Below are 25,761 nucleotides of genomic sequence, written 5' to 3'. Positions count from 1 at the left end.
CCTCTACTGAGTACTGTCCTCTCACTGAGTACTGGTTACCCTGTACCTGTAATAGAGGAAACCGCCTACTACACTAACAGTGCCTCCTATGCCGACAAGCAGGTGTTTTCTATGCGGTATAGACCCCACGCAAACTGAGGATAAGCCATGTTATCATGGTGGTTCAGCAGGAGAAATAGCTCTTTGCTTCTCGTGTTTGAAGAAAAGAATGTCCGTGTTCAGGTGCCTGAGACACAGAGATGCAGTCTTCAAAAGACCCTTCTTAAGGAATTTTTTTTCTTTCATCTAATCCCTGTAGATCCTAATCACCACCTCAATATGATCCCACTGTATGTCACCGGATACCATTCTTCTTAAGTGCGTGGTTCATATGTAAGACAGACTTATGGCCACATAAGTAGCCAGCTTCCTATGCTTAGCCAGGTGGGTAGGAGGCTGAATTATTGGCTCTTCTGCAATGTTTCCTAAAGGTAAAATACCAAATTGGCACAACACAGGGAACAGAATATATTTCTCATGTGTGTTTCTGTTTCCTGTAGGAGAGAATGTATTCTCCATGAGTCAGAATGCATTACAAGAGCCATCTAATCAAAGTCCTGCAAGCCCTGCCCTCAGACGACAGGCTATTGGAGTAAATACAAACATCGAGAAGACTCCAGGATCAGGGGCAGAGCCTCGGAAGTCGGCATCAAATGAAAACAGGCTTCGAAGGTCCGAGGAGCTCAGAAATACACGGATGCCAGGTGTAGGGCCCAAGGACGGAGAAGCAGAAACAGACATTGCTGAGAGCACTTCAGGACGACATCTGACAAAAATTCCACAGCGAGGGCGGAACCTGGAGGGAGCGACAGAGGAATGGGAGAGCTATTCTGAAGCGTGTACGAAAGCTGTCCAGTCAGAAGAAAATTCTGCAAAGATGGTAGCTGTGAGGAGATCAAGAAGACATTCAGAGCAAAAATGGGAACCAGTAGCAGACTTGACCACCCTCACAGGATGGGAGGACCCAGAACCCAAGAAAGACTTGAGGGGCATCCATGGTCTCCAAACCCCCACTCACACCCAAGAACCAATGGATGTGGGAAATAAAACTGCAGAAAAGTGCCAGAAATCCTCAAAACCAGAAGTAGCTGGCATGCCAACCAGGATGAACATACAGCTCAAGACCTCTCCCCAGAGAGTGGAACAAGAGGAAGAGCCCTCAGCTCTCAGGAAGCCCACCCGAACTCCAAGAGAAAGCACACACACACACAGAGAATCAGGAGGTGGTGATGAAGACATCAAATTGTTCAAGGAAACTCCAAAGAGGAAACTGGACTCTGCAGAAGATGTAACTCGAAGCAAGAGGAGGTCAAGAACACCTAAGAAAACTGCCCAGTCCTTAGAAGACCTGGCTGACCTCAGAGAGCTCTTCCAAACGCCAAACCACAAAGATAAATCAATGGCTGATGGCAAAGCCACCAAAGTACCCTGCAGACCTCCACTAGCAGAACCAGTCAACACACCAACAAGTAGAAGGAGGCAGCTTGAGACCCCTCTCCAGAAGGTGGACCTAGAAGAAGAGCCCTCAGCTCTCAGGAAGCCCACCCAAACACCAAGGAAAATCATGCTTTCACACAGAGAACCAGGAAATGGTGATGAAGGCATCAAATTGTTCAAGGAAACTCCAAAGCAGAAACTGGACTCTGCAGAATATGTAACTGGAAGCAAGAAGAGGTCAAGAACACCCAAGAAAATGGTCCATTCTCCAGAAGACCTGGTTGGTCTCAAAGAGCTCTTCCAAACCCCAGAACACACTCAGTACCCAATGGCTGATGACAAAACTACCAAAGTACCCTGCAAATCTCCACTAGCAGAGCCAGTCAACACACCAACGAGTGGAAGGAGGCAGATCAAGACCCCTCTCCAGAAAGTAGACCCAGAGGAAGAGCCCTCAGCTCTCAGGAAGCCCACCCAAACACTGAGGGAAAGCACACACTCACACGGAGAACCAGGAGGTGATGATGAAGGCATCAAATTGTTTAACCAAACCCCAAAGCAGAAACTGGACTCTGCAGAAAATGTAACTGGAAGCAAGAAGAGGTCAAGAACACCTAAGAAAAGCATCCAGTCCTTAGAAGACCTGGCTGGCCTCGGAGAGCTCTTTAAAACACCAAACCAAACAGATAAACCAATGGCTGATGACAAAACCACCAAAGTACCCCGCAAATCTCCACTAGTAGATCCAGTCAATACACCAACAATCAGAAAGAGGCAAATCAAGACCCCTCTCCAGAAAGTAGGCCTAGAGGAAGAGCCCTCAGCTTTCAGGAAGCACACCCAAACACCGAGGGAAAGCACACACTCACACAGAGAACCAGGAGATGGTGATGATGAAGACATCAAATTATTTAACCAAACTCCAAAACAGAAACTGGACTTTGCAGAAATTGTAACTGGAAGCAAGAGAAGGTCAAGAACACCTAAGAAAACTGCCCAGTCCTTAGAAGACCTGGTTGGCCTCAGAGAGCTCTTGCAAACACCAAACCAAACAGATAAACCAGTGGCTGATGACAAAACCACCAAAGTTCCCTGCAGATCTCCACTAGCAGATCCAGTCAATACACCAAGTAGGAGGCAGATCAAGACCTCTCTCCAGAAAGTAGGCTTAGAGGAAGAGCCCTCAGCTCTCAGGAAGCCCACCCAAATGCTGGGGGAAAGCACACACTCACATAAAGAACCAGGAGGTGATGATGAAGGCATCAAAAGGTTCAAGGATACCCCAAAGCAGAAACTGAACTCTGCAGAAAATGTAACAGGAAGCAAGAGGAAGAGGAGGTCAAGAACACCTAAGAAAAACATCCAGTCTTTAGAAGACCTGGCTGGCTTCAGAGAGCTCTTTAAAACACCAAACCAAACAGATAAACCAATGGCTGATGACAAAACCACCAAAGTACCCTGCAAATCTCCACTAGCAGATCCAGTCAATACACCAACAATCAGAAAGAGGCAGATCAAGACCCCTCTCCAGAAAGTAAGCCTAGAGGAAGAGCCCTCAGCTTTCAGGAAGCCCACCCAAACACCGAGGGAAAGCACACACTCACACGGAGAACCAGGAGGTGGTGATGAAGGCATCAAATTGTTTAACCAAACTCCAAAGCAGAAACTGGACTCTGCAGAAAATGTAACTGGAAGCAAGAAGAGGTCAAGAACACCTAAGAAAAGCATCCGGTCCTTAGAAGACCTGGCTGGCCTCGGAGAGCTCTTGCAAACACCAAACCAAACAGATAAAGCAATGGCTGATGGCAAAGCCACCAGCGTACCCTGCAAATCTCCACTAGCAGAACCAGTCAACACACCAAGTAGAAGAAGGCAGATCAATACCCCTCTCCAGAAAATAGACCCAGAAGAAGAGCCCTCAGCTCTCAGGAAGCCCACCCAAACGCTGGGGAAAAACACACACTCACATAAAGAACCAGGAGGTGATGATGAGTTCATCAAAAGGTTTAAGGATACCCCAAAACAGAAACTGTACTCTGCAGAAAATGTAACTAGAAGCAAGAGGAGGTCAAGAACACCTAAGAAAAACATCCAGTCCTTAGAAGACCTGGCTGGCATCAGAGAGCTCTTCCAAACCCCAGAGCACACCCAGGACCCAATGACTGATGGCAAAACCACCAACATACCCTGCAAATCTCCATTAGCTGAACCATTCAACACACCAACAAGTAGAAGGAGGCAGCTTGAGATCCCTCTCCAGAAATTGGACCTAGAAGAAGAGCCCTCAGCTTTCAGGAAGCCCACCCAAACACTGAGGGAAAGCACACACTCATACGGAGAACCAGGAGGTGATGATGAAGGCATCAAATTGTTTAACCAAACTCCAAAGCAGAAACTGGACTCTGCAGAAAATGTAACTGGAAGCAAGAAGAGGTCAAGAACACCTAAGAAAAGCATCCGGTCCTTAGAAGACCTGGCTGGCCTCGGAGAGCTCTTGCAAACACCAAACCAAACAGATAAAGCAATGACTGATGGCAAAGCCACCAGCGTACCCTGCAAATCTCCATTAGCAGAACCAGTCAACACACCAACAAGTAGAAGGAGGCAGCTCGAGATCCCTCTCCAGGAACTGGACCTAGAAGAAGAGCCCTCAGCTCTCAGGAAGTCCACCCAAACACCAAGGGAAAGTACACCCTCACACAGAAAACCAGGAGGTGATGATAAAGACAGCGAATTATTTAACCAAACTCCAAAACAGAAACTGAACTCTGCAGAGAATGTAACTGGAAGCAAGAAGAGGTCAAGAACACCTAAGAAAAACACCCAGTCCTTAGAAGACCTGGCTGGCCTCAGAGAGCTCTTCCAAACCCCAGAGCACAGCCAAGACCCAATGGCTGATGGCAAAACCACCCGTGAACCCTGCAGATCTCCAGTACCAGATTCAGTCACTCCAACAATCAGAAGGAGGCAGCTCGAGACCCCTGTCCAGGAGGTGGACCTAGAGGAAAAGCCCTCTTCTCTCAGGAAGCCCACCCAAATGCTGGGGGAAAGCACACACTCACGCAGAGAACTAGAAGGTGGTGATGATGACATTAAATTGTCTAAGGAAACTCCAAAGAAGCTAGACCCTGTAGAAAATGTAACTAGAAGCAAGGAAGGAAAGGCTCAATTCCTGGAAGACATGGTCGGTTTTAAAGAGCTCTTCCAAACTCCAGAGCTCAGCAAGGAACCAACAGCTATTGTCAAAGCCACAATAATGCCCTGCAAATCTCCACCAGCAGAAACAGGCAGCACACCAACCCACATGAAGAGATATCTCCAGATACCTCTGGGGGAGGAGGACTTAAAGAAAGAGCTCTCACCTGTCAGGAAGCCCATCCTAATGCCAGGGGAAGCCACACACACAGAGCAAGATCCAGGAGGTGATGATAAAGACATCAGATTGTTCAAGAAAACCCCAAAGCAAAAATTGAACCTTGCAGAAAATGCACCTGGAAGCAAGAAGCAGCCAGGAACACCCCAAAAAATGACCCATTCTCTAGAAGACCTGGTTGGTCTCAAAGAGCTCTTCCAAACCCCAGAGCACACCCAGGACCCAATGGCTGATGGCAAAACCACCAAAATGCCCTGCAAATCTCCAGTAACCGAACCAGTCAACAAGCCAACAGGTAGAAGGAGGCAACTCAACACCTTTCCCCAGAAAGTGGATGTAGAGGAAAAGCCATCAGCTCTCAGGAAGCCCACCCGAACGAGGCGGGGAGCCACACACACACACACACAACCAGGATGTGGTGACAAAGATACCAAATTGTCCAGGGCAATCCCAAAGCAGAAACTGGACTCTGCAGAAAATGTAACTGGAAGCAAGAGGCAGCCAAGAGCACCCAAGAAAAATGTCCAGTCCTTAGAAGACCTGGCTGGCCTCAGAGAGCTCCTCCAAACCCCAGAGCACACCCAGGACCCAATGGCTGATGGCAAAGCCACCAGTGTACCCTGCAAATCTCCAGTAGCAGAACCAGTCAACAAGCCAACAGGTAGAAGAAGGCAACTCAACACCTTTCCCCAGAAAGTAGATGTAGAGGAAGAGCCATCAGCTCTCAGGAAGCCCACCCGAACGCGGCGGGGAGCCACACACTCACACACACAACCAGGAGGTGGTGATGAAGATACCAAATTGTCCACGGCAATCCCAAAGCAGAAACTGGACTCTGCAGAAAATGTAACTGGAAGCAAGAGGCAACCAAGAGCACCCAAGAAAAACGTCCAGACCTTAGAAGACCTGGCTGGCCTCAGAGAGCTCTTCCAAACCCCAGAGCACACCCAGGACCCAATGGCTGATGGCAAAGCCACCAGTGTACCCTGCAAATCTCCAGTAGCAGAACCAGTCAACAAGCCAACAGGTAGGAGAAGGCGCCTCAAGACCTCTCCCGAGAAAGTAGACCCAGAGGAAGAGCCGTCAGCTCTCAGGAAGCCCACCCGAACGCGGCGGGGAGCCACACACTCACACACAGAACCAGGAGGTGGTGACGAAGACAACAAACTGTTGAATAAAACCACGAAGCAGAAAGTGGCCCCTGCAGAAAATGTAATGCTCAGGAAAAATCGACCGAGAGCACCTAAGGAAAAGTCTCAAGCCCCGGAAGAACTGGCCAGTTCCAAAGAGTCCTCCCAAATGCCAGGTCACACCAAGGGACTGGGAGATGAGGCGAGTAGCATCCAGGAAACTCCAAAGCAAACTCCAGACAGAGGGAAACCTGTGAAGGTTTTGCAAAGAGGGGTCAGGGCCCCCAGAGGAAAAGCCGTGGATGACCTGGTGGGCCAGAGAGACCCTCTTGTAGAATCTGGAAGTGAAGGCAGCGTTTCCCTGTCCTCCAAGAGGAAACGAGGAACGGACGGAGGTCAGACAGGAATGAAGAGGCTGCGCTCTGCAACTTCTGCCCAGGACACTGCAGAGGAGAAGCCACCCCAGAAGAGGAGGAGGACAGCTCCCAGAGAAGGATGTGACCCACCGGAGCAGCCCCTGACCGTGAAGAAGAAGCTGAGTGTTGTGGTGGAAAAGATAGAAGTCATGGGAGACCTGCCCAGGAGCCACAGAGAGGCTGAAGCAAAGGGACAAGAAGTAGGAAGGATGACCCCGCCACATCAGGTGATGCTGGGTGTCCCGTGGTCATGATAGGCCCTCTCGGATGGGGTTCTCCTCTGGGGGCTGATGTTGGGTGTAAGTTGTCCTCGGTTTGAGTCTCTGTGGATATCTTTTCCCGGGGGGTGGGGAGGTTCTGCATCCTACGCTGAATAACTGCAGACCAAGGTAAAGAATCATTTTGGGATTTGTAGAGAGACTAGTCTGGGGAAAATAAGTAGTCAAAATGGCTACTACGCATTTTGACCATAGTTTCTCAGGAACTGATTGAGTTCTCCTCGTCTGCAGGGGTGGGAAAGGGCCCGAGAACAGGTGGGAGCTTAGTCCTGTGTGGTTCCAGGCCCCACCAGCAGGAGCACTGGGCCGGAGTGGGATCTGCATCAGTCTTCATGGGGTTAGAACAATCTGCGTGGGGGTTTGTGTCCTGAGAACGGTCTACCTGCTGGGCTGGTGAGGTAGAGAGGGTTCCTCCTACACGGAGAGAAGTTGGTAAATCCAGTTCCAGAAATCCCAGTTCTCCTGTCCTGCTCCAGCAATGATTGGTAAAGGATTAGGAAGTCATTTACTGCCTGAAAAGGGGGCATTTTTCTAGAGTGCCCTTTATATGTGTGTTGTAATCCGATTTGACACCTATGACACTCAGATGTGGTGATAAGGTGTAGACCGCATGTCTTATTCACGGTTGAGCAGTAGGGAGGATTTCTCCCTGGAGCAAAGTGATTCCAGGCACCTTAGAAAACAACTGTAAACTTTTCAGGCGAATTCTTTTAAGTTCCCTTGGATTGTGTGCGTCTCTCTGTCCGTGTCGAATTGTGAGAACTGTATTACTCATGATTGGCATGCTGCGGGTGTCTTGAAATTTTTAGGGAAGGTCCCTGCGCTCTAGACGCCCCAATAAAATGGAAGTGGAAGAGCCAAGACCCGAGCCTGTTACAGCAGCAGCCGCAGCAGAGAAAATGAAAACAAAGAGAAGTGACAAGAAGCCCCTGAAGACCTCCCAAGAGACGAAGCCACAAAGCCCAGAAGCCAAGAGTTCTGCTTCTGGGGGCAAAGCCCCCCGTGAAAGTAGAATGTGTCTGCGATCTGCGAGGCCGAGTAAGATGCCCTCGCCCGATGTAGCAGAGGAGAAGCAAGGGGAGAGAAGAGGGGGTGCTCTCGTGAAGGAGCAAGAGGAAGACGTGAGGCAGCCTTCCGCCCCGAAGCGTTTGAGATCCAGAAAAATCACAGACCCTCCTGGAGGAAATGCTTTGGAGAGCGAACCCTGTCACAGAGTAACTCGGAGTGCCAAGAGATGTGCCGAAAATACAAAAGAGGCAAGTAATTGACAGTTTTTCTTTCTTCCTCTCTTCCTCTCTTCCTTTCTTTCTTGCTTTCTTGCTTTTTTGCTTTCTTTTTCTTTCTTTCTTTTTTTAATGAGCATAGAGCATCTCAATATAATTTTTGCCCCATGTGCAAAAGCAAAACACGACGTGGAGCACGCTGGCAGCTCCTAGTGGCACCGGTGTAGGAAGCATGTGTCTAAACCACAAGGCAGGTCCTAGCTGTGTTTAGCTGTACCTGTCTCAGGAATCCCACTTCAAATAGAAAACTGACATCATGAAAACGCCATTCAGGACAAGCAAGGAGCTGATGTGGTCAGTACTTCCTGACTGCTTTACAACATGCCCAGGACGAAAATTCCAGATAGATGTCTCCAGTTTCCCCGTTAGCTCGGCAAAACTTACTAAAGCGGAAAGGTGGGCCTCTCCTGTCTGGGTTCGGCGGGAGTTCCTTTAGAAGCTGGGACGGAGGAAAGTCAAGAGTGTCCATAAGGCCAGCGGTCCTCAGTGCCTGCTCATGTGGCGTCACCTCTGGCAGGACAGGAGCCGTCTGTCCCCTGAGTAAATCCAAGACACATGATTAAATTCAGTCGGTGTCCTTCTGGGGAATACTTGATTTTTTTTTTTCATTATTTTGAAATACTTGAAATTTTTTTTCAGTATTTTATCTGTTTATTTAAAAGATACATTTATTTATTAAGGAGTGAGAAAGAGAGCATGAGTAGGGGGAGCAGCAGAGGGAGAGGGAGAAGCAGGCCCTCGAAGGAGCAGGGAGCCTGATGCGGGGCTCGATCCCAGGACCCCGCGATCATGACCTGAGCTGAAGGCAGACGTTTCACCAGCGGAGCTCCCGGGTGCCCCTATTTTGTTAGTTTAAAAGAAGGGGGTTCAGCAGCTCCGAGTTTGGGAGGGCCTTAAGTTACTTGGCATGCGTCTCGAGACTAGAGGCCAGCTGGGGCCACTGCTCTCACGTACACGGGGCAGCTTACTGCTTGACCTGGTCCGGTGCCTGCTGCAAAGGTAGAAATATGTTTACCTCGTGCTGGAATGATGGTGATGGCACTGGCATACGTCCCCATCTGGAGTGTCATTGGGTGGCCCTGCCGCCCCTTTGAGCCTGAGGGTGCAGGGACAGAGCAGGTGACGGTGGTCGGAGAAAACAGAGCGTATCCCACTCCGCCCTTTATAGCGTGTGAGGTGCCCATTCTGTTGTCCTCTGCGTTGGGGTCACCAGCTTGGCCTTCTCCCGATCTTTGGGTCATCGGAAGGCCATCTGCACTGTAGTAGGTGACACCTCCCATCGATATTCAGGGATTTCAGGTCATTTGCTTTCAAACTCGGCCTTCGATTTTTTTTTTTTTTTAGATTTTTGTGTTTTGTCTTCCTGACCCATCCCTCCCGTCAATAGCGGGTTAAAGATTCCTTGGTGAGGTCGCTGGTGGGGTTGGCCTCCGAAGAATCCCCAGCATGACAGTCCATCTTGTCCTTGTCTGATGGGCTACGGGGTTGGTGTAAAGTAGGAGCAGATGCCCCACCAGCTCTGAGAAGGCAGGTGGTCTGTTGTGTTATCTAATTGTCCTGAGGGGTGAGCCTCCCTCAGCTCCTTGGAGCAGATGCCGCAGCGGGAGGTCATAGGTCACACCCGGTGCGGAGAGACTGTCCGCGTCATACGCAGAGATTCTTTAGGAGACCCGAGAGCTCTTGTCCTGTGTATATGTTTGAATTAACTTTTTTGAATGGTACTTTTTAATTAGTGGGGGAAAAAATGCATATATTTGTGGAGAAGTTTCCTTTTTCATTACCTTCATTATTAGGGATAAGTTACAAAGTTTCCTATTTAAATTTTAAAAACCAAGTAGTAAAAACAAAACATCTTAAAGAACGAAAGCAACTTTCCCAGGATACATCTCAAAAGAACTATCCAACCTTAAAATTAATTTCCTAAAATGGAAGTTCTGCATCACATCTAGTAAGGATTTGGGGTGTTTGCACAGAGTTGTTTACAAAAAAAAAAAAATTTTATTTGTCTCAATTACTTAAGAGTCCCATTTTTCTTTCCAAACAGGATAATGACCACGCGCGCCCCAAGAGATTAAGAACCCGACGTCGTCGGGACGATGAAGATATTTAGCTAAGAACCTGAACAGGGAGAACAGAAACTAATAAGTTCAGTTTAGTGATATATTCTAGTACAATATTTGGGTACATTTAAAAGGGAATTCTGTAAATAATGCTGAGTGTTTAAGGAAAGAAGGCTTAGAGTGTTGTCCCAGGATGGTCTGTTGAGAAAGATCTGCCGACCTGAGACCGTGAGGAAGACGTAGACCTTGGGTCGGGGCGGGCAGGGGGTGGGGACCCAGAAATGGCCTTTGCTTTGGCAGAAGCAAGCCACGAAGCTCCTGGCCCGAGGCCCGTCCCTGTCGCCCACGCCAGCACTTGCCACGTCGCGCCGTGCGTGCTCTCTGTTGCTCTGTGTCCCCGCCAGACTGTGGAGCCGGGGCTCCTGTCCCTGTGTCCCTGGCCCCGGGCAGGCACTCAGGGGACAGTACGAAGGGGCAGATGAACAGGCTCATCGCGACGGGGACGCGTTTGGTCCTCTGCACCGGGCAGCCCGTCCTCAGGATCCTTAGCACGGAAGGGAGTCCAGGGGTGGCCCGGCTGCAGGGTGTCGGGGTCACCGATGAGGATCTGACGGGCCGCCAGCCTCTTCTGCTGCAGCGTGGCTGCCCTGGGACAGCACCGACCGGGGAGCCACTCGTCTCCGAACAGCCGCAGCTCTCGCAGCTTCTCGAGCTTTCCTCTTCCCTGTTCCAAGCTTTCTCCTGGATCTGCCCCTGGCCTGTGCTTTCCCTGACTGCGCCTGGCAGCCGCCTTCCCCCCCAGCTCCCACCTTATTCAGGAACCAACACAAGCCCCCCTCCCGAAGGACAGCCGTGTCCCCTCAGGTCTCCCACCCAGACAGCGCCCCACCGGGCCTCCCTACCTCTGCGTCCACTTCGTCCCATCCCCCTTTCCGTGTTACCTGAACTAGGAAGCAGAGCACTGAGTCCTCCCCGCTCACCCGTCCGGGCAGCTTGACGCGGGGATGGAGACCAGAGAGCGGAGAGGGTCGCTGTCCCCGACACTGTCCCTGTCCGTCCATTCTGCTATCGTGTCTGGCATGGGGCCATGTGCACGGAATAAAAGACATTTGCTGGATGAATGCGTGAATCCAGGCACGTCTGGGGCAGCGGTAGAGGCTCCTGGCACGGGGTCTAAGGCCAAGGAGAAGAGCGCTGGGGGGGCGCAGGGGTGCGGCTGGGAGGGGACGCCTGGAGGTTCCACAGGGCGGGTGGTGGTTGAGCTGGGCCAGACGGGGTGGGATCCTGGGGAGCAGAAAAAAGGGGAGTAGTTTAGGAAGTGTGGCCCTGATGAGAGAAGGCACTTTGTTTAAAGGTGTGAGACATGGTGCTGTGGTGGCAAAGTACAAGAAAAGGTAAAATAATGGGATTTTTCTATGATTAAGTTGTTCTGCCAGCACTTCGGATTTAGTAGTAATTATGAACCTTGCATATAGAAAAATTTCAATTAGCCACATGCCTGGGGAATGGGGCATACTGGTTAATTAAGAAACCCTTTAGGGTTCCGTTCCAACCAAAAATCTCACTCCAATAAGTCCGCGTATTTCCTCACCTTCGTAAGTGCGCAGTATGTCCAGAGCATCGTAGCCTGGTTTTCATTTTAGGGGCTGCAGGCACCGGATTAGAGAAGTTCATTCGAACAAGTGGTTGATAAAATGTGTCCACGAGACGCATGTTTCACAAGCGTTAGGGGAGCATCAGCCGGTAAGAACCAGCTAGGCCAACCTAGTGTCAGAGGACAGAGTGCGAGCAACGGAGACCCCCCTGCTGTGGGGACTGGGGACTTCTCCGGGCCTCAGATTCCAAAGACTTGCTCCTACACACACTCAAACACACACATACTAACACGCACTCCTACACACATGCACGCTCATACTAACACTCCACACATTAATACTAACACCTGCTCCTACACCCATGCACACACATACTAACAGGCACTCCTACACACAGTCATGCTAACACATGCTCCTACACACACAGTCATACTAACGCGGTCCTACACACACATGCTCATACACTCCACATACTCATACTGACACATGATCCCACACACACACACACATACTAACATGCGCTCCTACACACAGTCCTGCTAACATGTGCTCCTACACAGTCCTAACGCACTCCTACACACACTCCTACACATGCATGCTCATATACTCCACACACTCATACTAGCATATGCTCCTACACACACTCATACTAACATGCACTCCTACATACACACTTATACATGCTCATACTAACACTCCACATACTCATACTAACACATGCTCCCAGTCATACTAATGCACTCCTACACATACACACTCAATTAAGACTCCACATACTCATACTAACACATGCTCCTACACACACACACACATGCTAACATGCACTCCTACACACACACACTGATACACATGTATGCTCATACTAACACTCCACATACTCCTACTAACACATGCTCCCACACACACAATTATACTAACACGCACTCCTACACACACATACACATAGACGCTCATACTACACACACTCATACTAACATGCTCCCACACATAGTCATACTAACATGCACTCCTACACACATGTACACTCATACTAACACTCCACACATTAATACTAACACATGCTCCTACACACACACACGCACACACACATTAACAGGCACTCCTACACACAGTCATGCTAACACATGCTCCTACACACACAGTCATACTAACGCACTCCTACACACACTCATACACATGCATGCTCATACACTCCACACACTCATACTAACACATGCTCCTACACACACAGTCATACTAATGCGCACTCCTACACACACCCATACACATACATGCTCATACTAACCACACACTCATACTGACACACTCCTACACACTCCTACTAACATGCACTCCTACACACACTCATACACATAGACACTCATACTAACACTCCACACACTCATACTAACACATGCTCACACACACATGTACACTCACACTAACATGCACACACACACACACACACACACACACTGCACGTTTCTCTGCCTAGGACCCTCCCTCTCCTCCTCCCAGACTCACAGGTGATTCCCTCCAGCCCCAAACCTGGTTCTGGGGAGGCTCCTTAAGGAAGCCTGGGTCGCCCATTTCCCGGGCTGGCTCGGGTCCCCATTCCTTGTTCTGTAGTCATCCTGCTCACGCAAGGCGTGCAGCTCTGGGGACACTGGAGCCCTGCCCGACAGCCTGCCTCCTCTGCAAGACTAAACCTTGTCCTCCCAAAAAGGGCAGATCAGGGACTGCGAGCAGACGAGGTGCCCAGATGGATGTCTGGGAAGTGAGATTTTAAAACCCACAGGACTTTCATTAAAGGAGGCTCTGAGGTAAAGAAGGCAGGACCACGAGCTGAGAGGGGGCGCACAGACCAGGGCTGAGGGCCTGCCTTGCCAGCTGGGCTGCGTCTCTACAAGCCTGACGTGCTGAAACCAAGACTTGGGTCCCGGCCACTGAGCCCTCACAGTAGCTCTGCGGGAGTGGCCCCATATTTAGACACGGGCACTCCAGGAACCCCTGGTCACGTCTCACCAGTCTGAACAGAAGCAGTGGGTCCAGGACAAGGATTCCACCCACAGCTGCCAGACAAGGCCAAGAAAATCCATGTGGCTCAGTCTTTTCTCTGGCCACCTGAGTACGATGTCCTAGGTCCTGGGAGGGGGTGTGCAGCCGAGTCCTGGGGGGTGGGAGCTGGTGGTGAGTGGGCTTGTCCTGGGGAAGACATTCTATCTGAAGGTAGAGAAGGGTGGTCAGATGTCTGGGTGTGTCTGGAATTTACCACTACCTGGAGGGGCTGAGGAAGAAAGGAAGGGGAAGCCCCCCTCAATCCTACACACCAATCAGGATGGGGGGCCTGGGCCTCAGTTGCCTGGCACTGAACCAGGGTGAGGTGTCCCAAGTTGGCACGGATAGACTACATCACAGATGTCAACTGTGGAAACAACGTCCACCTCTTCACTAAAAATGAGTTAAGATACGTGACTGGGATACTAGCATTAGCTGGGCTTTCCAGGAGCTTCCTCTGGATGAGCCGCTGGAGTCATCCTCCCGGACACAGATCTGGTAATCCAGCCACAGTTCCCCGATTCTTACTGTGCGGATGGCCCGGGCCCCCCAAGACATGGTCACATCCCTCCCCCATCATGGGGCCTCTAGCACCGAAGGTCATGCTGGCACATGGGCATTCAGCTGGGAGTTCATGAGTTCTGGTCTTTACAAAGGGACAAAATGCCCGTGATTTGTGCACACAAAGCCCCTCCTCATGTCTGCATGATGATTTCATAGGAATTAAAGTTCTATTCGGTATGTTTATCGGGTACTGCCAAGCAAGAGCCACACTGAGGACCTGGCTGCTGGAAAGAACCAACCTTGTGCTCCTCAACCCAGTCTGTAAGCTGGTGAGGCCCAAAGCTTCCTGGACAAGGCGGTAAGCAGCCACCAACGACAATCTCCTCTAATGCATTAAAGGAAAATATGTATAACATGAATAACAGAGAGTCGGTGTTGATGTTGATGTGATTAAATAACGGTGATAAATCGATGAGGAAAATTCAAGGGACACAATTTGGAAGATGGATAAAAACTACAAATCAGTGATTCACAGATAAAATACAAGAAATAAAAGTGTGAAAAGATGCTCAACCCCCCGGAAGTTAGGGAAATACAATTTGAAGTGAAGCAGGATTTTTTCACCTGTCAGTTTTGCAAAAACTAAAAGGTTTGGTATTATCCAGGGTTCATGCTGTGTAGGGAAACAGGCACCACTGTTCCACGGGTGGCAAATGAGTTGGGACATCTTCGAACAATTCGGCAGTTGCTATTCATATTTAAGATGATTTATATTAAAATGTGTAGACCCAGAAACTCCACCCCTAGGAAGCTCTCCCAGAGAAGTACTGTGCACATGAGAACAAACATGCATGTGTGCAAGCTTTGTCGTCATGACCCTGGAACACAACAAGGCAATGGAAATAAGCTAACGACCACCAGAGTTTGTGAGGTTTAGAGAACACCGAGCAGCCCTCGAAAGCCACGTAAGGAAGCTGCCAGTGTGGATGTGGCCAGAAACTAAGACAGAATGCTGAGCAAAAAGGCAACACACAGGGGACATGTTTCGTCACTTCTAAGATGTTTAGTTTTCATACATGAGTTCTCTCACATGCAGACGTATCTCATCCTGGAGTCCTCTGGTGCTTGGAAATGCCACGTAACCTGCCAAAAGGCACATCCCTAATCCACATCACCCAATCCTAGCGAGGTTCCACTTCCCTTGGAGGTGGGTGTTATAACCTGCCAGTCTGTCCGAGGTCACTAGCATGTGGTATCGTGTTTGAATGTTTCCATCTGATGGAGTGGTTGTGGTGGTAGGAGGGGGGTGCCTCCAAGGCTGGCCTGGTATACCTTCCTTCCCTGAGGCTGTGGGCTTGGTCAGACTGGTTGGTTGAGTCACCTGGTCCCAGTTGGCTGGTGGATGCCCATTCTTGCCCCCACCCCGCCTCTCCCAGACCTCCCCCCCCACTTGTCTGCATCTTCACTTTTCCAGTCCCTTGCCCCCACATCCTGCTGTACCTAAAGCTGATAAGGGACATGCAGACAGACCCATAAGGAACACCCAGCAACGAAAGGGCCTGTAGGAGCAAAGGGCATTTCATAGCAGGTGATATTTGGGGGTGGGAGGGGCGGAGAGAGGGGAATAAAAGGTCATGAAAGCATCCATTTTAACAAATACAATAAGCCTCATAACATGTATTAAATAAATACAACAATAAGAAGCATATTTTAAATTCCATGACAAGCCTGGAATATCTGAAAGAGGACGCTGGCGTGTGGGTCCAGGAAGGAGGTGCAGGTGGCAGGGGCGCAGAGAGAGATTTGCGAATGATCAGAGACATATGGATGTGCAAAAGGGATGCTTAGCAGGGTTTCAGATCTGGGGAGGCCAAGCAATGTTGGAAGGCTTTTCTGATTCCACCCACCCGTGGACTTGAAGCATTTTGTCCTCCTCCTTGGGGACTCCGAGAAACCACGGCTCCGAGCACAGAGCCCAGTTTGGACTCTAATTGGAGCACAGGCTCCCAGAAGGGCGAGTTTTTACTCTGTGCTGCACACACAGCTCACGCCTTCTGAAGAGCACCGGGGAGCTGGGCCAACCCCATGGCCACCATGCCCGGTGTCCGGGCTGTTTCCATGCCAGGGCTAAGCTCTATTCTAGAAGTCCCAAATTAATGGTCTATATAAATCAGTGTCTACCTCCTAATGAATGTCTTGTCTAAAAGAACGTAAGGCACAGGAATGCAATGAAGAGACTTCGTGGAAGAAAGAGACACAGGCTGGAAGTCAAAGTAAAGATTTATCCTTGCATCAGAATGTTTTAGATCTTGCAATTTGCATATACAAAGAATTCAGCAACATTCACTGGCATTATAATCAGAGCAAGATCAAATTATAGATGTAATAAAAGAAAACATGATAGTTGAAACGGGAATACATACATATATTATAAAGACCGCACATAAATTAAACACAACTTAGTTAAACAAAAGTATCAGTAATCATACATTTTTTAAAAATAACATGGGCCATGTCTCCGAACGCTGAAACAGACATGTCAGGCTCATTTTAAAAAGTTTTTTAAAAACACATAAAAATACTTTTTAAAACACTGGTATGCATTCTTCATTCGTCTAGCACGAGGAGAGAAACAGTAAAGTGAGTCACACAGTGACCGTACGGCTTGTCGATCAGAACGGTAGGCTCCTAATCGCTATTTGGCATTTGAATGCAACCGCATGCAACATACGAAAACGTGAAGGGAAGTCGGCGTCGTCAGTGCCACCAGCGTGGCACTGCTTGTTATGTACAACGGACCTACTTTGACTGAGGGGGAAGAAGAGGTCAGCTTTCTGGGTGGCACAGTAGGGTAGCCGGTCCCCAAGCGCCCAAAGAGACTGTTGGGACGGAGGGCGCCCAGGACCTGGGGGTTCTGGGCAGAGGCCATGAGGCTACAAATCCTAGACCCTCAGAAAGGCAAGTGCCTCCAAGGGATAGTGGCTTCTGCTTTGTTTCCAGAACTGGAAGGGCCCCGGGGGGTCCCAGGATGCCTGCAGTAGCCACAGGGGACAGAAGAACACACAAATAGGGCGCATTCCCAGGGGCGCGTTCCCCTGAAAAGGTTGATCTTAATCACCATCCAAGAGATGCCCAGGTAGGCCACTGAAAGGCCTGACAGATTCTAATGAGGGCTCCTAGGATGGGCCCAAATCCATGGCCTGGACTTTGACTTTGACCCCTCAGACACAATACTAGTCACCCTCATCACAACTAGCGAGCTCAGTTTCTAGGGTTTGGTGCCGAATGAAAGCTTGGTTCTCCCTCTTCTCCTTCAGTCAAAGGAAGGCTTTAGACTTGGGATTTTAATCATGAAAACATATGGGACCAACCGGTGGTGCATCTTGCAAAGTCCCCTCCATTTTCTTCCTCGACCCCCACGCAGTCTCGTTGTACCGGGAAGGAGAGAGGGGTGCGTTCAGCAGTGCGTGTGCAGCCCAGGGATGTGGCCGGCGGCGGTGGCAGCGGTCACAACGTTGTGCTCGTGCCCTTCCAGCTGGCACCTCCTCTCGCCCGGGGGCTGGGGCTCAGAGGGGCAGCAGAGGCTTGACTACCGTGAGGCTGCTATCAGCACGGAACAAGCCCTGGGCTTGCATTGTGCACAAGGAATGGACACAGGATGAGCAGTGCAATAGGAGGATGCAGTCACTTCTCGTGGAAATGGCAAATAAGGCCTTTCTATTTCTTTTAAAAAGCAAAGAAAAAAAAACAAATGTACCCCAAATGCACGTGTTAAACACTTTTAGTAAGTTAGAACAGGTGTCTTTTTTTAAATATATATATATATATATTGTGCTCATCTGCTACCTAATGGCCATAGAAAGATCACTGTCACAAATTAAACTTTTCTACATTCATCCTTCCTCCCTTTCCTTTTTGCCCCACAAATCAATCCTGTCTGGCAGTGAGATCGTTATTACCCAGTGTCAGAGATCTCAGTAGTATTTCTATTCAAAAATAAGTTAGCTTTTAGACGTAAGGAGTTCTCTCTCTTTTTCTTTCATTTAAATATTGAGGACTGGGACTTTAAAAAAAACTGTATAAATCTAGATTTTTAAGACTTTTCTTACAAACAATCTTAGCTTTTATAAGATTTTTTTTTTTAATACCAAAATGCTTCTCAGAAAGTTTAAAGCGTAACTGCTTGTGGTCATCTCCCCAAGCGTGTGCTCCTTGCAGCTGTGAGAGCCAGGTGTTTGGCTTTATCAGAAGTTAGGAACCGGGAGTGGTTTGTGTTGAGCCTCTAGGATCGCTCAGGACCAGCCGGGCGGCGGTGGCAGAGTGGGAGGCGAGGGTGACAAATGCCATTGGTTGCATTCTCAGAAGACAGCAGGTGGCTACCTGGGAGCACAGCCCAGTAACGGGTTTTGTATCCTCACGGCCGTGGGCGAACCGCGCCACCAGCACTGCGTCTCCCCTCCTCCAGCCGGGACAGCGCGGACCTGACCTTGAGTAAACGCGTGTTTAAGTGTCACTCTACAGCCACCAACTACGCCGATTGTGTTTTAGACCTGGATTCAGGCTGTAAAGTCTGTGATCTTAAAAATGTAAAAATAAGCCACATGAGAGGAGATGGAGGATTTCACAGAATTCCCTCTTTACAGTGCATCTTCGTGAACATTTCCCCTTCCACAAAATGCCTCTGCTCAGGGCTGTAAAATCAGCGTCAGGAAAAGAGAATTTTTAACTGATTTTTGAGTCCTCTACCGCTTTAACAGCGGGCTCTGTGTTTACTCTTCTGCGTAAGCACACGTTGCATATTAAGATTTTTAACATTTAGAGGCGCTGGATGTGTGAAATCAAAGGCTATGATGGACCTAACGCAAAAATTAAAATATTTACTGATATTAGCAGAAATATATTTTACGGGATATTACTTGACCTTAATACATTATTCCAGTTTTTAAAAGGGGTATTTAAGATTTAATGACTTTAGAGCAGGTGGCCTTTAAAGCATAACAAAATATATACAAAGAAATTAGGACGGGTATTAATGTCAACTATGAAATAAATTAACATGATCTTTATAAAATATACTGACCATTAAATTAAAAAATATTTTAAGGCAGGAATTTTCATTTGAAATTAGCATAATCAGAAAATATATCAATAAAATCTTGTACCACTTTGTAGCAGAATTCATACTGTTCCTGGAAAAAAAAACAAGAATATGTTAAAATGATATATATATATATTTTTAATTCCATTAATTTAATTAAGAGAAACATTTTAAAAGAAGACATAAAACAATCTGACAGGTTACTCAATTTACTTTCTGTGCCCAGAAACATTTCCAAATATAGCTGGATTTTTGTTGCTGTTTTTAAGATTTGCTTATTTATTTATTGTAGAGAGAAAGAGATCCCACGACCCTGAGATCACGACCTGAGCCAAAACCACAAGTCGGGCACTCGACTGGGCCACCCCGGCGCCCCTAAAGCTATTTTTGAAATGAAAATGGGGAAAAGCCAGAATTTTGGGCTTCAGATAAGCCACATAGGAAAAAAGTAATCCATGAAAGTTAAAAAGGATGAAACTCCAGGCTACGTTTACTTTAAAAAGGGGACATTGTTTTATATAAATTTTACTAAAATTCAGAAGACTGTTGCCTTCTATCTGTCTAAGGTCCTTAACTCATTAAAACGCTGCTGCAGATCATTTGACTCTTGCCTCCCCGCGGCTCCTGGAGGGGGAAGGCCGGGAGCCTGGGTGGTGGGTGGATGGAGGTCCAGCCGCGCGGGCCTGTCCTGTCCGCCAATGATGGGCACGCCACAAGGAGACACGTAAGAGACAGAGCCAATGGCAGCTGTCAGAGATTTTGGAAAACTGTGTGCATGATGGTCCACAAGCAGATGGGGAGCGGACCCCGAAGGTCTGAGTAACAACAGACGGCAGCCAACCTGCCTCTCGAGTAAAAGGGTCTGGTCACTGGCGGATCCTGGAACTTTGTTGGCTGAGTGATGCATGGCAGTTGGGCCCTAGTATGAGGGGCCTGGGGCGCAGGGGAGACCAAGTGTGGCCTCCCACCCTTCCCATCTTCTCTCCCAACACAGTGGGTTCGGCCTCTTCTCTAAATACACGTTGAACAAGAGCCTAAAGGCTTCTGGGTGGACAGACGGCAAACACTGGCCTGCCTGGGCCTTCCAGCATCTCAGTCAGTCTGGGCAGCAGAGGATGGGGCTTGTCTTTCCAGAGAAAGGAAAGATGGACAGAAGGTGGTCTTGAGACCACAAGGAAGTCACCGGGGGAGCCAGGAAGGGACTGCAGGGTCCTCACTACTGGCTGCTAAGATCCCCACCTGGTCATTGATCAGGACCTTGATCCTTCCGGGGCAAGATCCCCAGAAGGAAAACAGGTGAATTTTTGGAGGGAAGTTTTAATAAATATATAGACTCTCTTTAGAGAAGCAAACATCTTCACGACTCTCATGAGGTATCATATAGGCAAAGAGCTTTTGACTTGACTTCTCCACGTTCTTCTATTTTGAAGGTTCCTTCAGCTACACATCGAAGGTGGCTCCAATCAGGGAGGAAGTGGAGATGCCATTAATCACTCTGTTTTAGCAGCAAACACAAGAGCTGGGACCCAGCCCTGCTGTGTCTTGAGTATGAATCACTGGTGGCCAGTGATCAGTGGCGTGTATTTTGGCGATTTATTGGGATTGACACGGGCCACACCTCAGGTCACAGACATTTCTGATCAAGGCACAAACATTCCAGAAAATGTTTCTGGGCAACAACAAACTTTTAGCCTTGGAGTGCCGGTTGCCCTAAAGCCTATCCCAGGAGCCTTGCAGCATGGCCAGCAACTAGGGACTGGTTTGTGAGCTGGGGCGGCCACCTGCAGGGTAACTAGTGTGCATGTCAGCAAGCACCTCCTTATCTTGTTACCTTCTCACACCCTGTGCTCTCTTCCAAAATATCCCTGCCAAATGCTAGGTCTCTGCATAGAGGGTCGCAGGTGAGCCCTCCGATGCCGATGGCAGGCAGGCCAGGGGTGGATCTCACTATGACACTTTAGACCCTGGGCAGGTGACCTAACCTCCCACATGCAGGTGACAACAGAAGGTCCCTTGTAAGAGTAGGCACAGGGATACGGTGAGGGCAAGATAAGAACAATGCGTGTCAGGCACCTGGTTCCTTGGCATGTGACACCAGATATCATGATGCTTAAATGGTTAACTCTCCTCCATTTATTTCCTGAATCACCAAGTAAGTGGAGCCCTGATGATGCAGAAAGCTAGATGCTGACTTTCAAAGTCAGGTTATAAATGCTCCGTTACAAAGTGCCACCAGACCAGATTGTACAGAGCCGAGCGAGAGGACACCCACAGGCAGCTTCCCAGGGAGGGGTGCGGGAGAGGTGGCAGTGGGCCAGAGGAGAGCTGAGTCAGGAGGGCGCTCGGATGGAGAGGCTCTTGGAGATAGGACACGTTGGCCAGACCAGATGAATTTGTGAGAGCCGAGGCCCCTTAAAAAGCAAGGAAGTGTTTGTATGCTGAGCCGGACAAGAGATGCTCTTTGCTCCAGGGGCTGGGGCCTCCCTGGGCCAGACACCCGGGGGCCCCTGGCGGACACACACAAGCAGATGTGCGTGTCAACGACGGGCAGGTGCCATCACCCCGTTTCCCACAGATAAGGAACTGAAGTCCAGAAAGTGGAAGGAGCTTGTTCAAGTCTGCAGAACAAGGACGGGGGCCAGCCATCAATTTGGGGTGGCAGCCCAAAGACCAAGCATCAGAGGAATGCCGTGGCTGGGCTTTTATACTTAACTGGGGGCTAGGCAGCACCGAAGCCACTCCCTCTGCCTGCGGGAGCCTGTCGTGGACTGAAAAACAGTCAGCAAAGAAACTGCAAGAGTCTGGCTCAGAATTAAAAATGGCTATTTTCGGGAGGGCATTCCTATTATTATTATTTTGATCTAGAAAATCTTCCATGGAGGGGTCCACCTGTGTTTTTTCCATGCCCAAAGTCATTCAAGTTTGTGATGCCCCTAGGAGGTATCAGCTCTCAGGAGGCAGGCATCACTTTTAGAAAGACCTCTCTAGCATCTTCCAGGGCTTTAGCAAGAAAGATAGTCTGCACTGGGAACCAGGGCTCTAAGGAGCGTGGAGGAGGCCTCACGCCCTTTCCTTTTTGCTCTCAGGTGTCCACCACAGTCGTGGGCCGGCCCCAAGAGGGGCATGTGGGTCCAGAGGTGTGGGGAGCTGGCGAGTACCCTGTTTCCTTTACTCATGGTGGCTCTCAAACCCGTCTTCACTTTGGGACCCCCTGGGAAGGCTTTAAATATGCTGCTGCCCCCCCTGGCAACGGGGGAATGTGAACACCCTTCTGGTCAGGCTAGTGTGTCGTCAGGGTGAGAACTGCTCCCGCACAGCCTGGACAGGGGGAGGCGAGCCCTGCTCTCTGCTCTGGAGATTCTAGTGGTCGGGCTTCCCCTGCAATGGGAAGGAAGGTTGTGGAAGGCCTCTCCTGCCGCCTTCTATGCCTGCTGAGTCGGGATGCTCTGAGCTTGCAGAGCGAGTGGACAGGGAGGGCAGATCTCAAAATAGAAAGCCTGGAGAAAGTGCTGTGCTCTAACCACTTTTGAAATTGCACCTACAGGGGTAGAACAGTTGTCAAGTTTGGCGAGGAAGCATGTCTTCTGCACACCAGAAAGTGTGTGTATTGGTCACAGAATGAAAGAGAATGGGAGAGTCACTTGACACAGACAGCTAGTCATCAGTGTATCTTCCAAGGGGTCTTACAGTCTAAAGTCACGAGTGCACCCCTCCCCCGTGTCCTGCCCAGGGGACAGTCCCCAGCCAGGAAGGAAGCGGATCCATTCGGTGTCCCTGCAAAGAGTGCCACGAGCCTGTGCCCTTGGGAAGCTCCCCCCGGCCCCACACCCTCGAGCTCCTTTCATGAGACAGACACCAAATGCAACAGGAGACATTTCTTCCGCAAACATCCTCCTCACCGCGTTTCTTACCAGGGTTTGCACCATATGTGGTCTCTGAAGTCGCAAACTCTTCACAGCTTGGAATACGTCTAAAAGGCCCTCGGCTTTGACTCGTTCCAAAATGTTGCTGAGTGCTATGAAGGTACCTGTTCGCCCGGCTCCAGCACTGCAGAGGAAAAGTGCTTCATGCAGACAACCAGACTCGCCCCGGGGGGCATGAGAAAGGGACAGGCCGCAGCCCATCCCTACACATCGGCCCAGAAGCCATCATCACCCAAAGTGATCAAAGCTTGGATTTCTAACGATCACCTATGTTGAGCAAGAGTCAGCAAATGTGAAATTCCTAAAACACTTGCCCAATCGCAGCGGACAGGTCTCTCTTGGGTTGGATCGAGATCCGTGACATGCTTTCAAGCTAGTGCAACCATTTCCTTCCTTCCTTGTGTAGATCGGTGGTTCTCAGGGTGGGGTCCTCGGGACCAGCAGCATCCGCATGGCCTGGGAACTTGTCAGAAATGCAAACCCTCCTGGTTCAGGCTTAGGGAGAGATCATCTCTGTCTAGACTCTCCTTCTGTGCTAGGGACCACCTTCTGAGAGGTGCTGGTTCATAAGGTGTGATATTAGGACAGAAGGCGGTCGCCGCCAGGAAAGGTTAGATAAGGGACACTTTCCAGCATGAAGATCTGGCTCTACTCCCTGTAAGAGGACCATTTTTCTTGATAAACAGGATAAACCCTACAAGACACCTTACAGAGAGCCAAGCGACCAGGCCTAAAGTGGACAGGCTTGGCTGGCTTCTTCCAGAGAGCCCTCGGGGCCCAGAGCCCCGTGTGTGAGCTGATTCTAAGGCTCCTGTCCTATTTCAATGACCTGTCCCCACGTCTGCCCTTGTAGGATCTTGTTCACCTTTGCATTCCTGGTCCTAAACTCAGTCTGGGCCCATGGAAGGAGAACATGAAGGAACTCATTTCTAGTTTATTATAAATGAAGGACAAACATTATATGGTCTCATTCATTTGGGGAATATAAAAAATAGTGAAAGGGAATAAAAGGGAAAGGAGAAAAAAATGAGTGGGAAATATCAGAGAGGGAGACAGAACATGAGAGACACCTAACTCTGGGAAACAAACTAGGGGTGGTAGAAAGGGAGGTGGGCGGGGGGTGGGGGTGACTGGGTGACGGGCACTGAGGGGGGCACTTGATGGGATGAGCACTGGGTGTTATTCTATATGTTGGCAAATTGAACACCAATTAAAAATAAATTTATTAAAAAATAAATAAATAAAAATAAATGACGCCTATGGAGGACCCAAAACAGGCGTGTGCTCCACCTGCAGGCCAGGCCAGAAGTGCACCCCGGTCCCAGGCAAAGAGTTCCAAACCCTCCAAGTTAAGCTCAGGCTCTAGTGGCTGCAAGAGGTGGGTGGGGTGGGAGCAAATGGCCATCACCCAAAAGTGGAAGCCACGTGTGGAAAAAGAAATGGAAGTGCAACTTTAGACGCAAATAAGCACCCCAGAAAATGAAAATACCCCCTAACTCCTGTTAGGAAGAGCTTTGTCGTGGTGGCCCAGGTCCCCTGCTGGCATGGGACAGGACTGGCATCACCAGAACTGGGTCGGTGCAGGACGGCGAGCTGGCACCTCTTTAGATTTGGTCAGATTCACCCTTCCCCCTTGTAATGCTGCTTATCAAGGTCCTTGGTGGGGATGCCCAGCTGTCTCCATGCACTCCCCCGAGCACATCCTTCCTGTGGCCTCCCTTGCACCTGACTTGGGAGCTGGGCTGAGAAGCTTGGGGCCAGGGTGGGGCTGCAGGCCTTTGGTAGCCATCCCAGCCTGGACATCCTCGAGTTGGCTCCAGAAAATCCACCTGCGTGAGGATGTGCTGTAGCACTGACTCGATTCCTCAAGCCCAGCGGGGGACAGAACAGGGAGGGGTGGGCACATCAGCCGGAGCCAGAACCGTCTTTCACGGTGAAGACAAGCAGTTGAAGTTCGGGAATGGGTTTGTCTGAGTCGTGCTTGGCAGGTTTTTGGATGACTGCAAAAGCTCAAGGAAATGTGGGTTTGAGTCATCTCCTGGCTCCTCCCCCCACAACGCGTCCTGCATGTATATAAGACGGTGACCTTTACGCGGTTATGTAAAGCCATCTGTGTAAGGGAAAGTTGACAACACAGTCTAGGGAAATCACGCCGCTGGGAGCAGGAAGGGGGGGGCGTGCAGTCTGGAGGTGCCCCACAAGGAGGGGGCACCCCGGGCCCAGGGCTGCTCACCTGCAGTGCACCGTGATGGGGTGGTTGCCCGTCTGTTGCTGCTGCTTCTGCACGGCCGCGATGAGGTCGATCATGCCTTTGCCCTCGGCTGGAATCCCGATCTCGGGCCAGCCGTGGAAGTGGAACTGGCGTACCACTCGGGTCTGCTCCTCCTGGCGGGCCAGGGGCTGCGGGCAGGAAAGGGCATCTCGGTGCCGCCCGGTCACAGGAACAGGCCCCAGGCCCACTCACCCTCCCAGGGACTTGGACCAAGGCTTGGGGTCCTCCTGGGGCCTGTCCTCACCTGGCTGGCCTTAGGGGCCTGACCAGGCTCTCTGTAGGCCATGCGCACCCTAGAGCGGAAGGCTAGCAGGAC

At 49.9% G+C, this 25,761-nt stretch overlaps 2 protein-coding genes across 16 annotated transcripts in view; one reads left to right on the top strand and one right to left on the bottom strand.

Moving 5' to 3' along the window:
- MKI67 (marker of proliferation Ki-67) overlaps positions 1-11,133 on the top strand; it is a 29,235-nt gene extending 18,102 nt beyond the window's left edge. The window contains exons 13-16 of one of the 7 annotated variants that reach the window (XM_049103606.1): positions 540-3,191; positions 4,287-6,622; positions 7,483-7,929; positions 10,001-11,133. In XM_049103606.1, the coding sequence (XP_048959563.1) occupies positions 540-3,191; positions 4,287-6,622; positions 7,483-7,929; positions 10,001-10,066 (5,501 nt within the window). In that variant the 3' untranslated portion in view covers positions 10,067-11,133. Of the gene's footprint in view, positions 1-539; positions 6,623-7,482; positions 7,930-10,000 lie in introns of all 7 variants that reach the window. The other 6 variants (XM_049103604.1, XM_049103605.1, XM_049103607.1 and 3 more) reach the window with 6 other exon arrangements.
- A 5,281-nt stretch (positions 11,134-16,414) lies between these two features.
- Positions 16,415-25,761, bottom strand: part of PTPRE (protein tyrosine phosphatase receptor type E) — a 158,541-nt gene continuing 149,194 nt past the window's right edge. For all 9 annotated transcript variants that reach the window (XM_049103610.1, XM_025467638.3, XM_025467637.3 and 6 more), the window contains 3 exons: positions 25,407-25,573; positions 23,162-23,297; positions 16,415-19,341 (listed from right to left, as the gene is read on the bottom strand). In XM_049103610.1, the coding sequence (XP_048959567.1) occupies positions 19,267-19,341; positions 23,162-23,297; positions 25,407-25,573 (378 nt within the window). In that variant the 3' untranslated portion in view covers positions 16,415-19,266. The remainder of the gene's footprint in view (positions 19,342-23,161; positions 23,298-25,406; positions 25,574-25,761) is intronic.

The sequence above is a fragment of the Canis lupus genome, chromosome 28 (assembly GCF_003254725.2).
Source record: "Canis lupus dingo isolate Sandy chromosome 28, ASM325472v2, whole genome shotgun sequence".
Taxonomy (NCBI): Eukaryota; Metazoa; Chordata; class Mammalia; order Carnivora; family Canidae; genus Canis; species Canis lupus.
The sequence above is the reverse complement of the archived record's forward strand: the minus strand, read 5'-3'. Positions and strand labels throughout refer to the sequence as shown.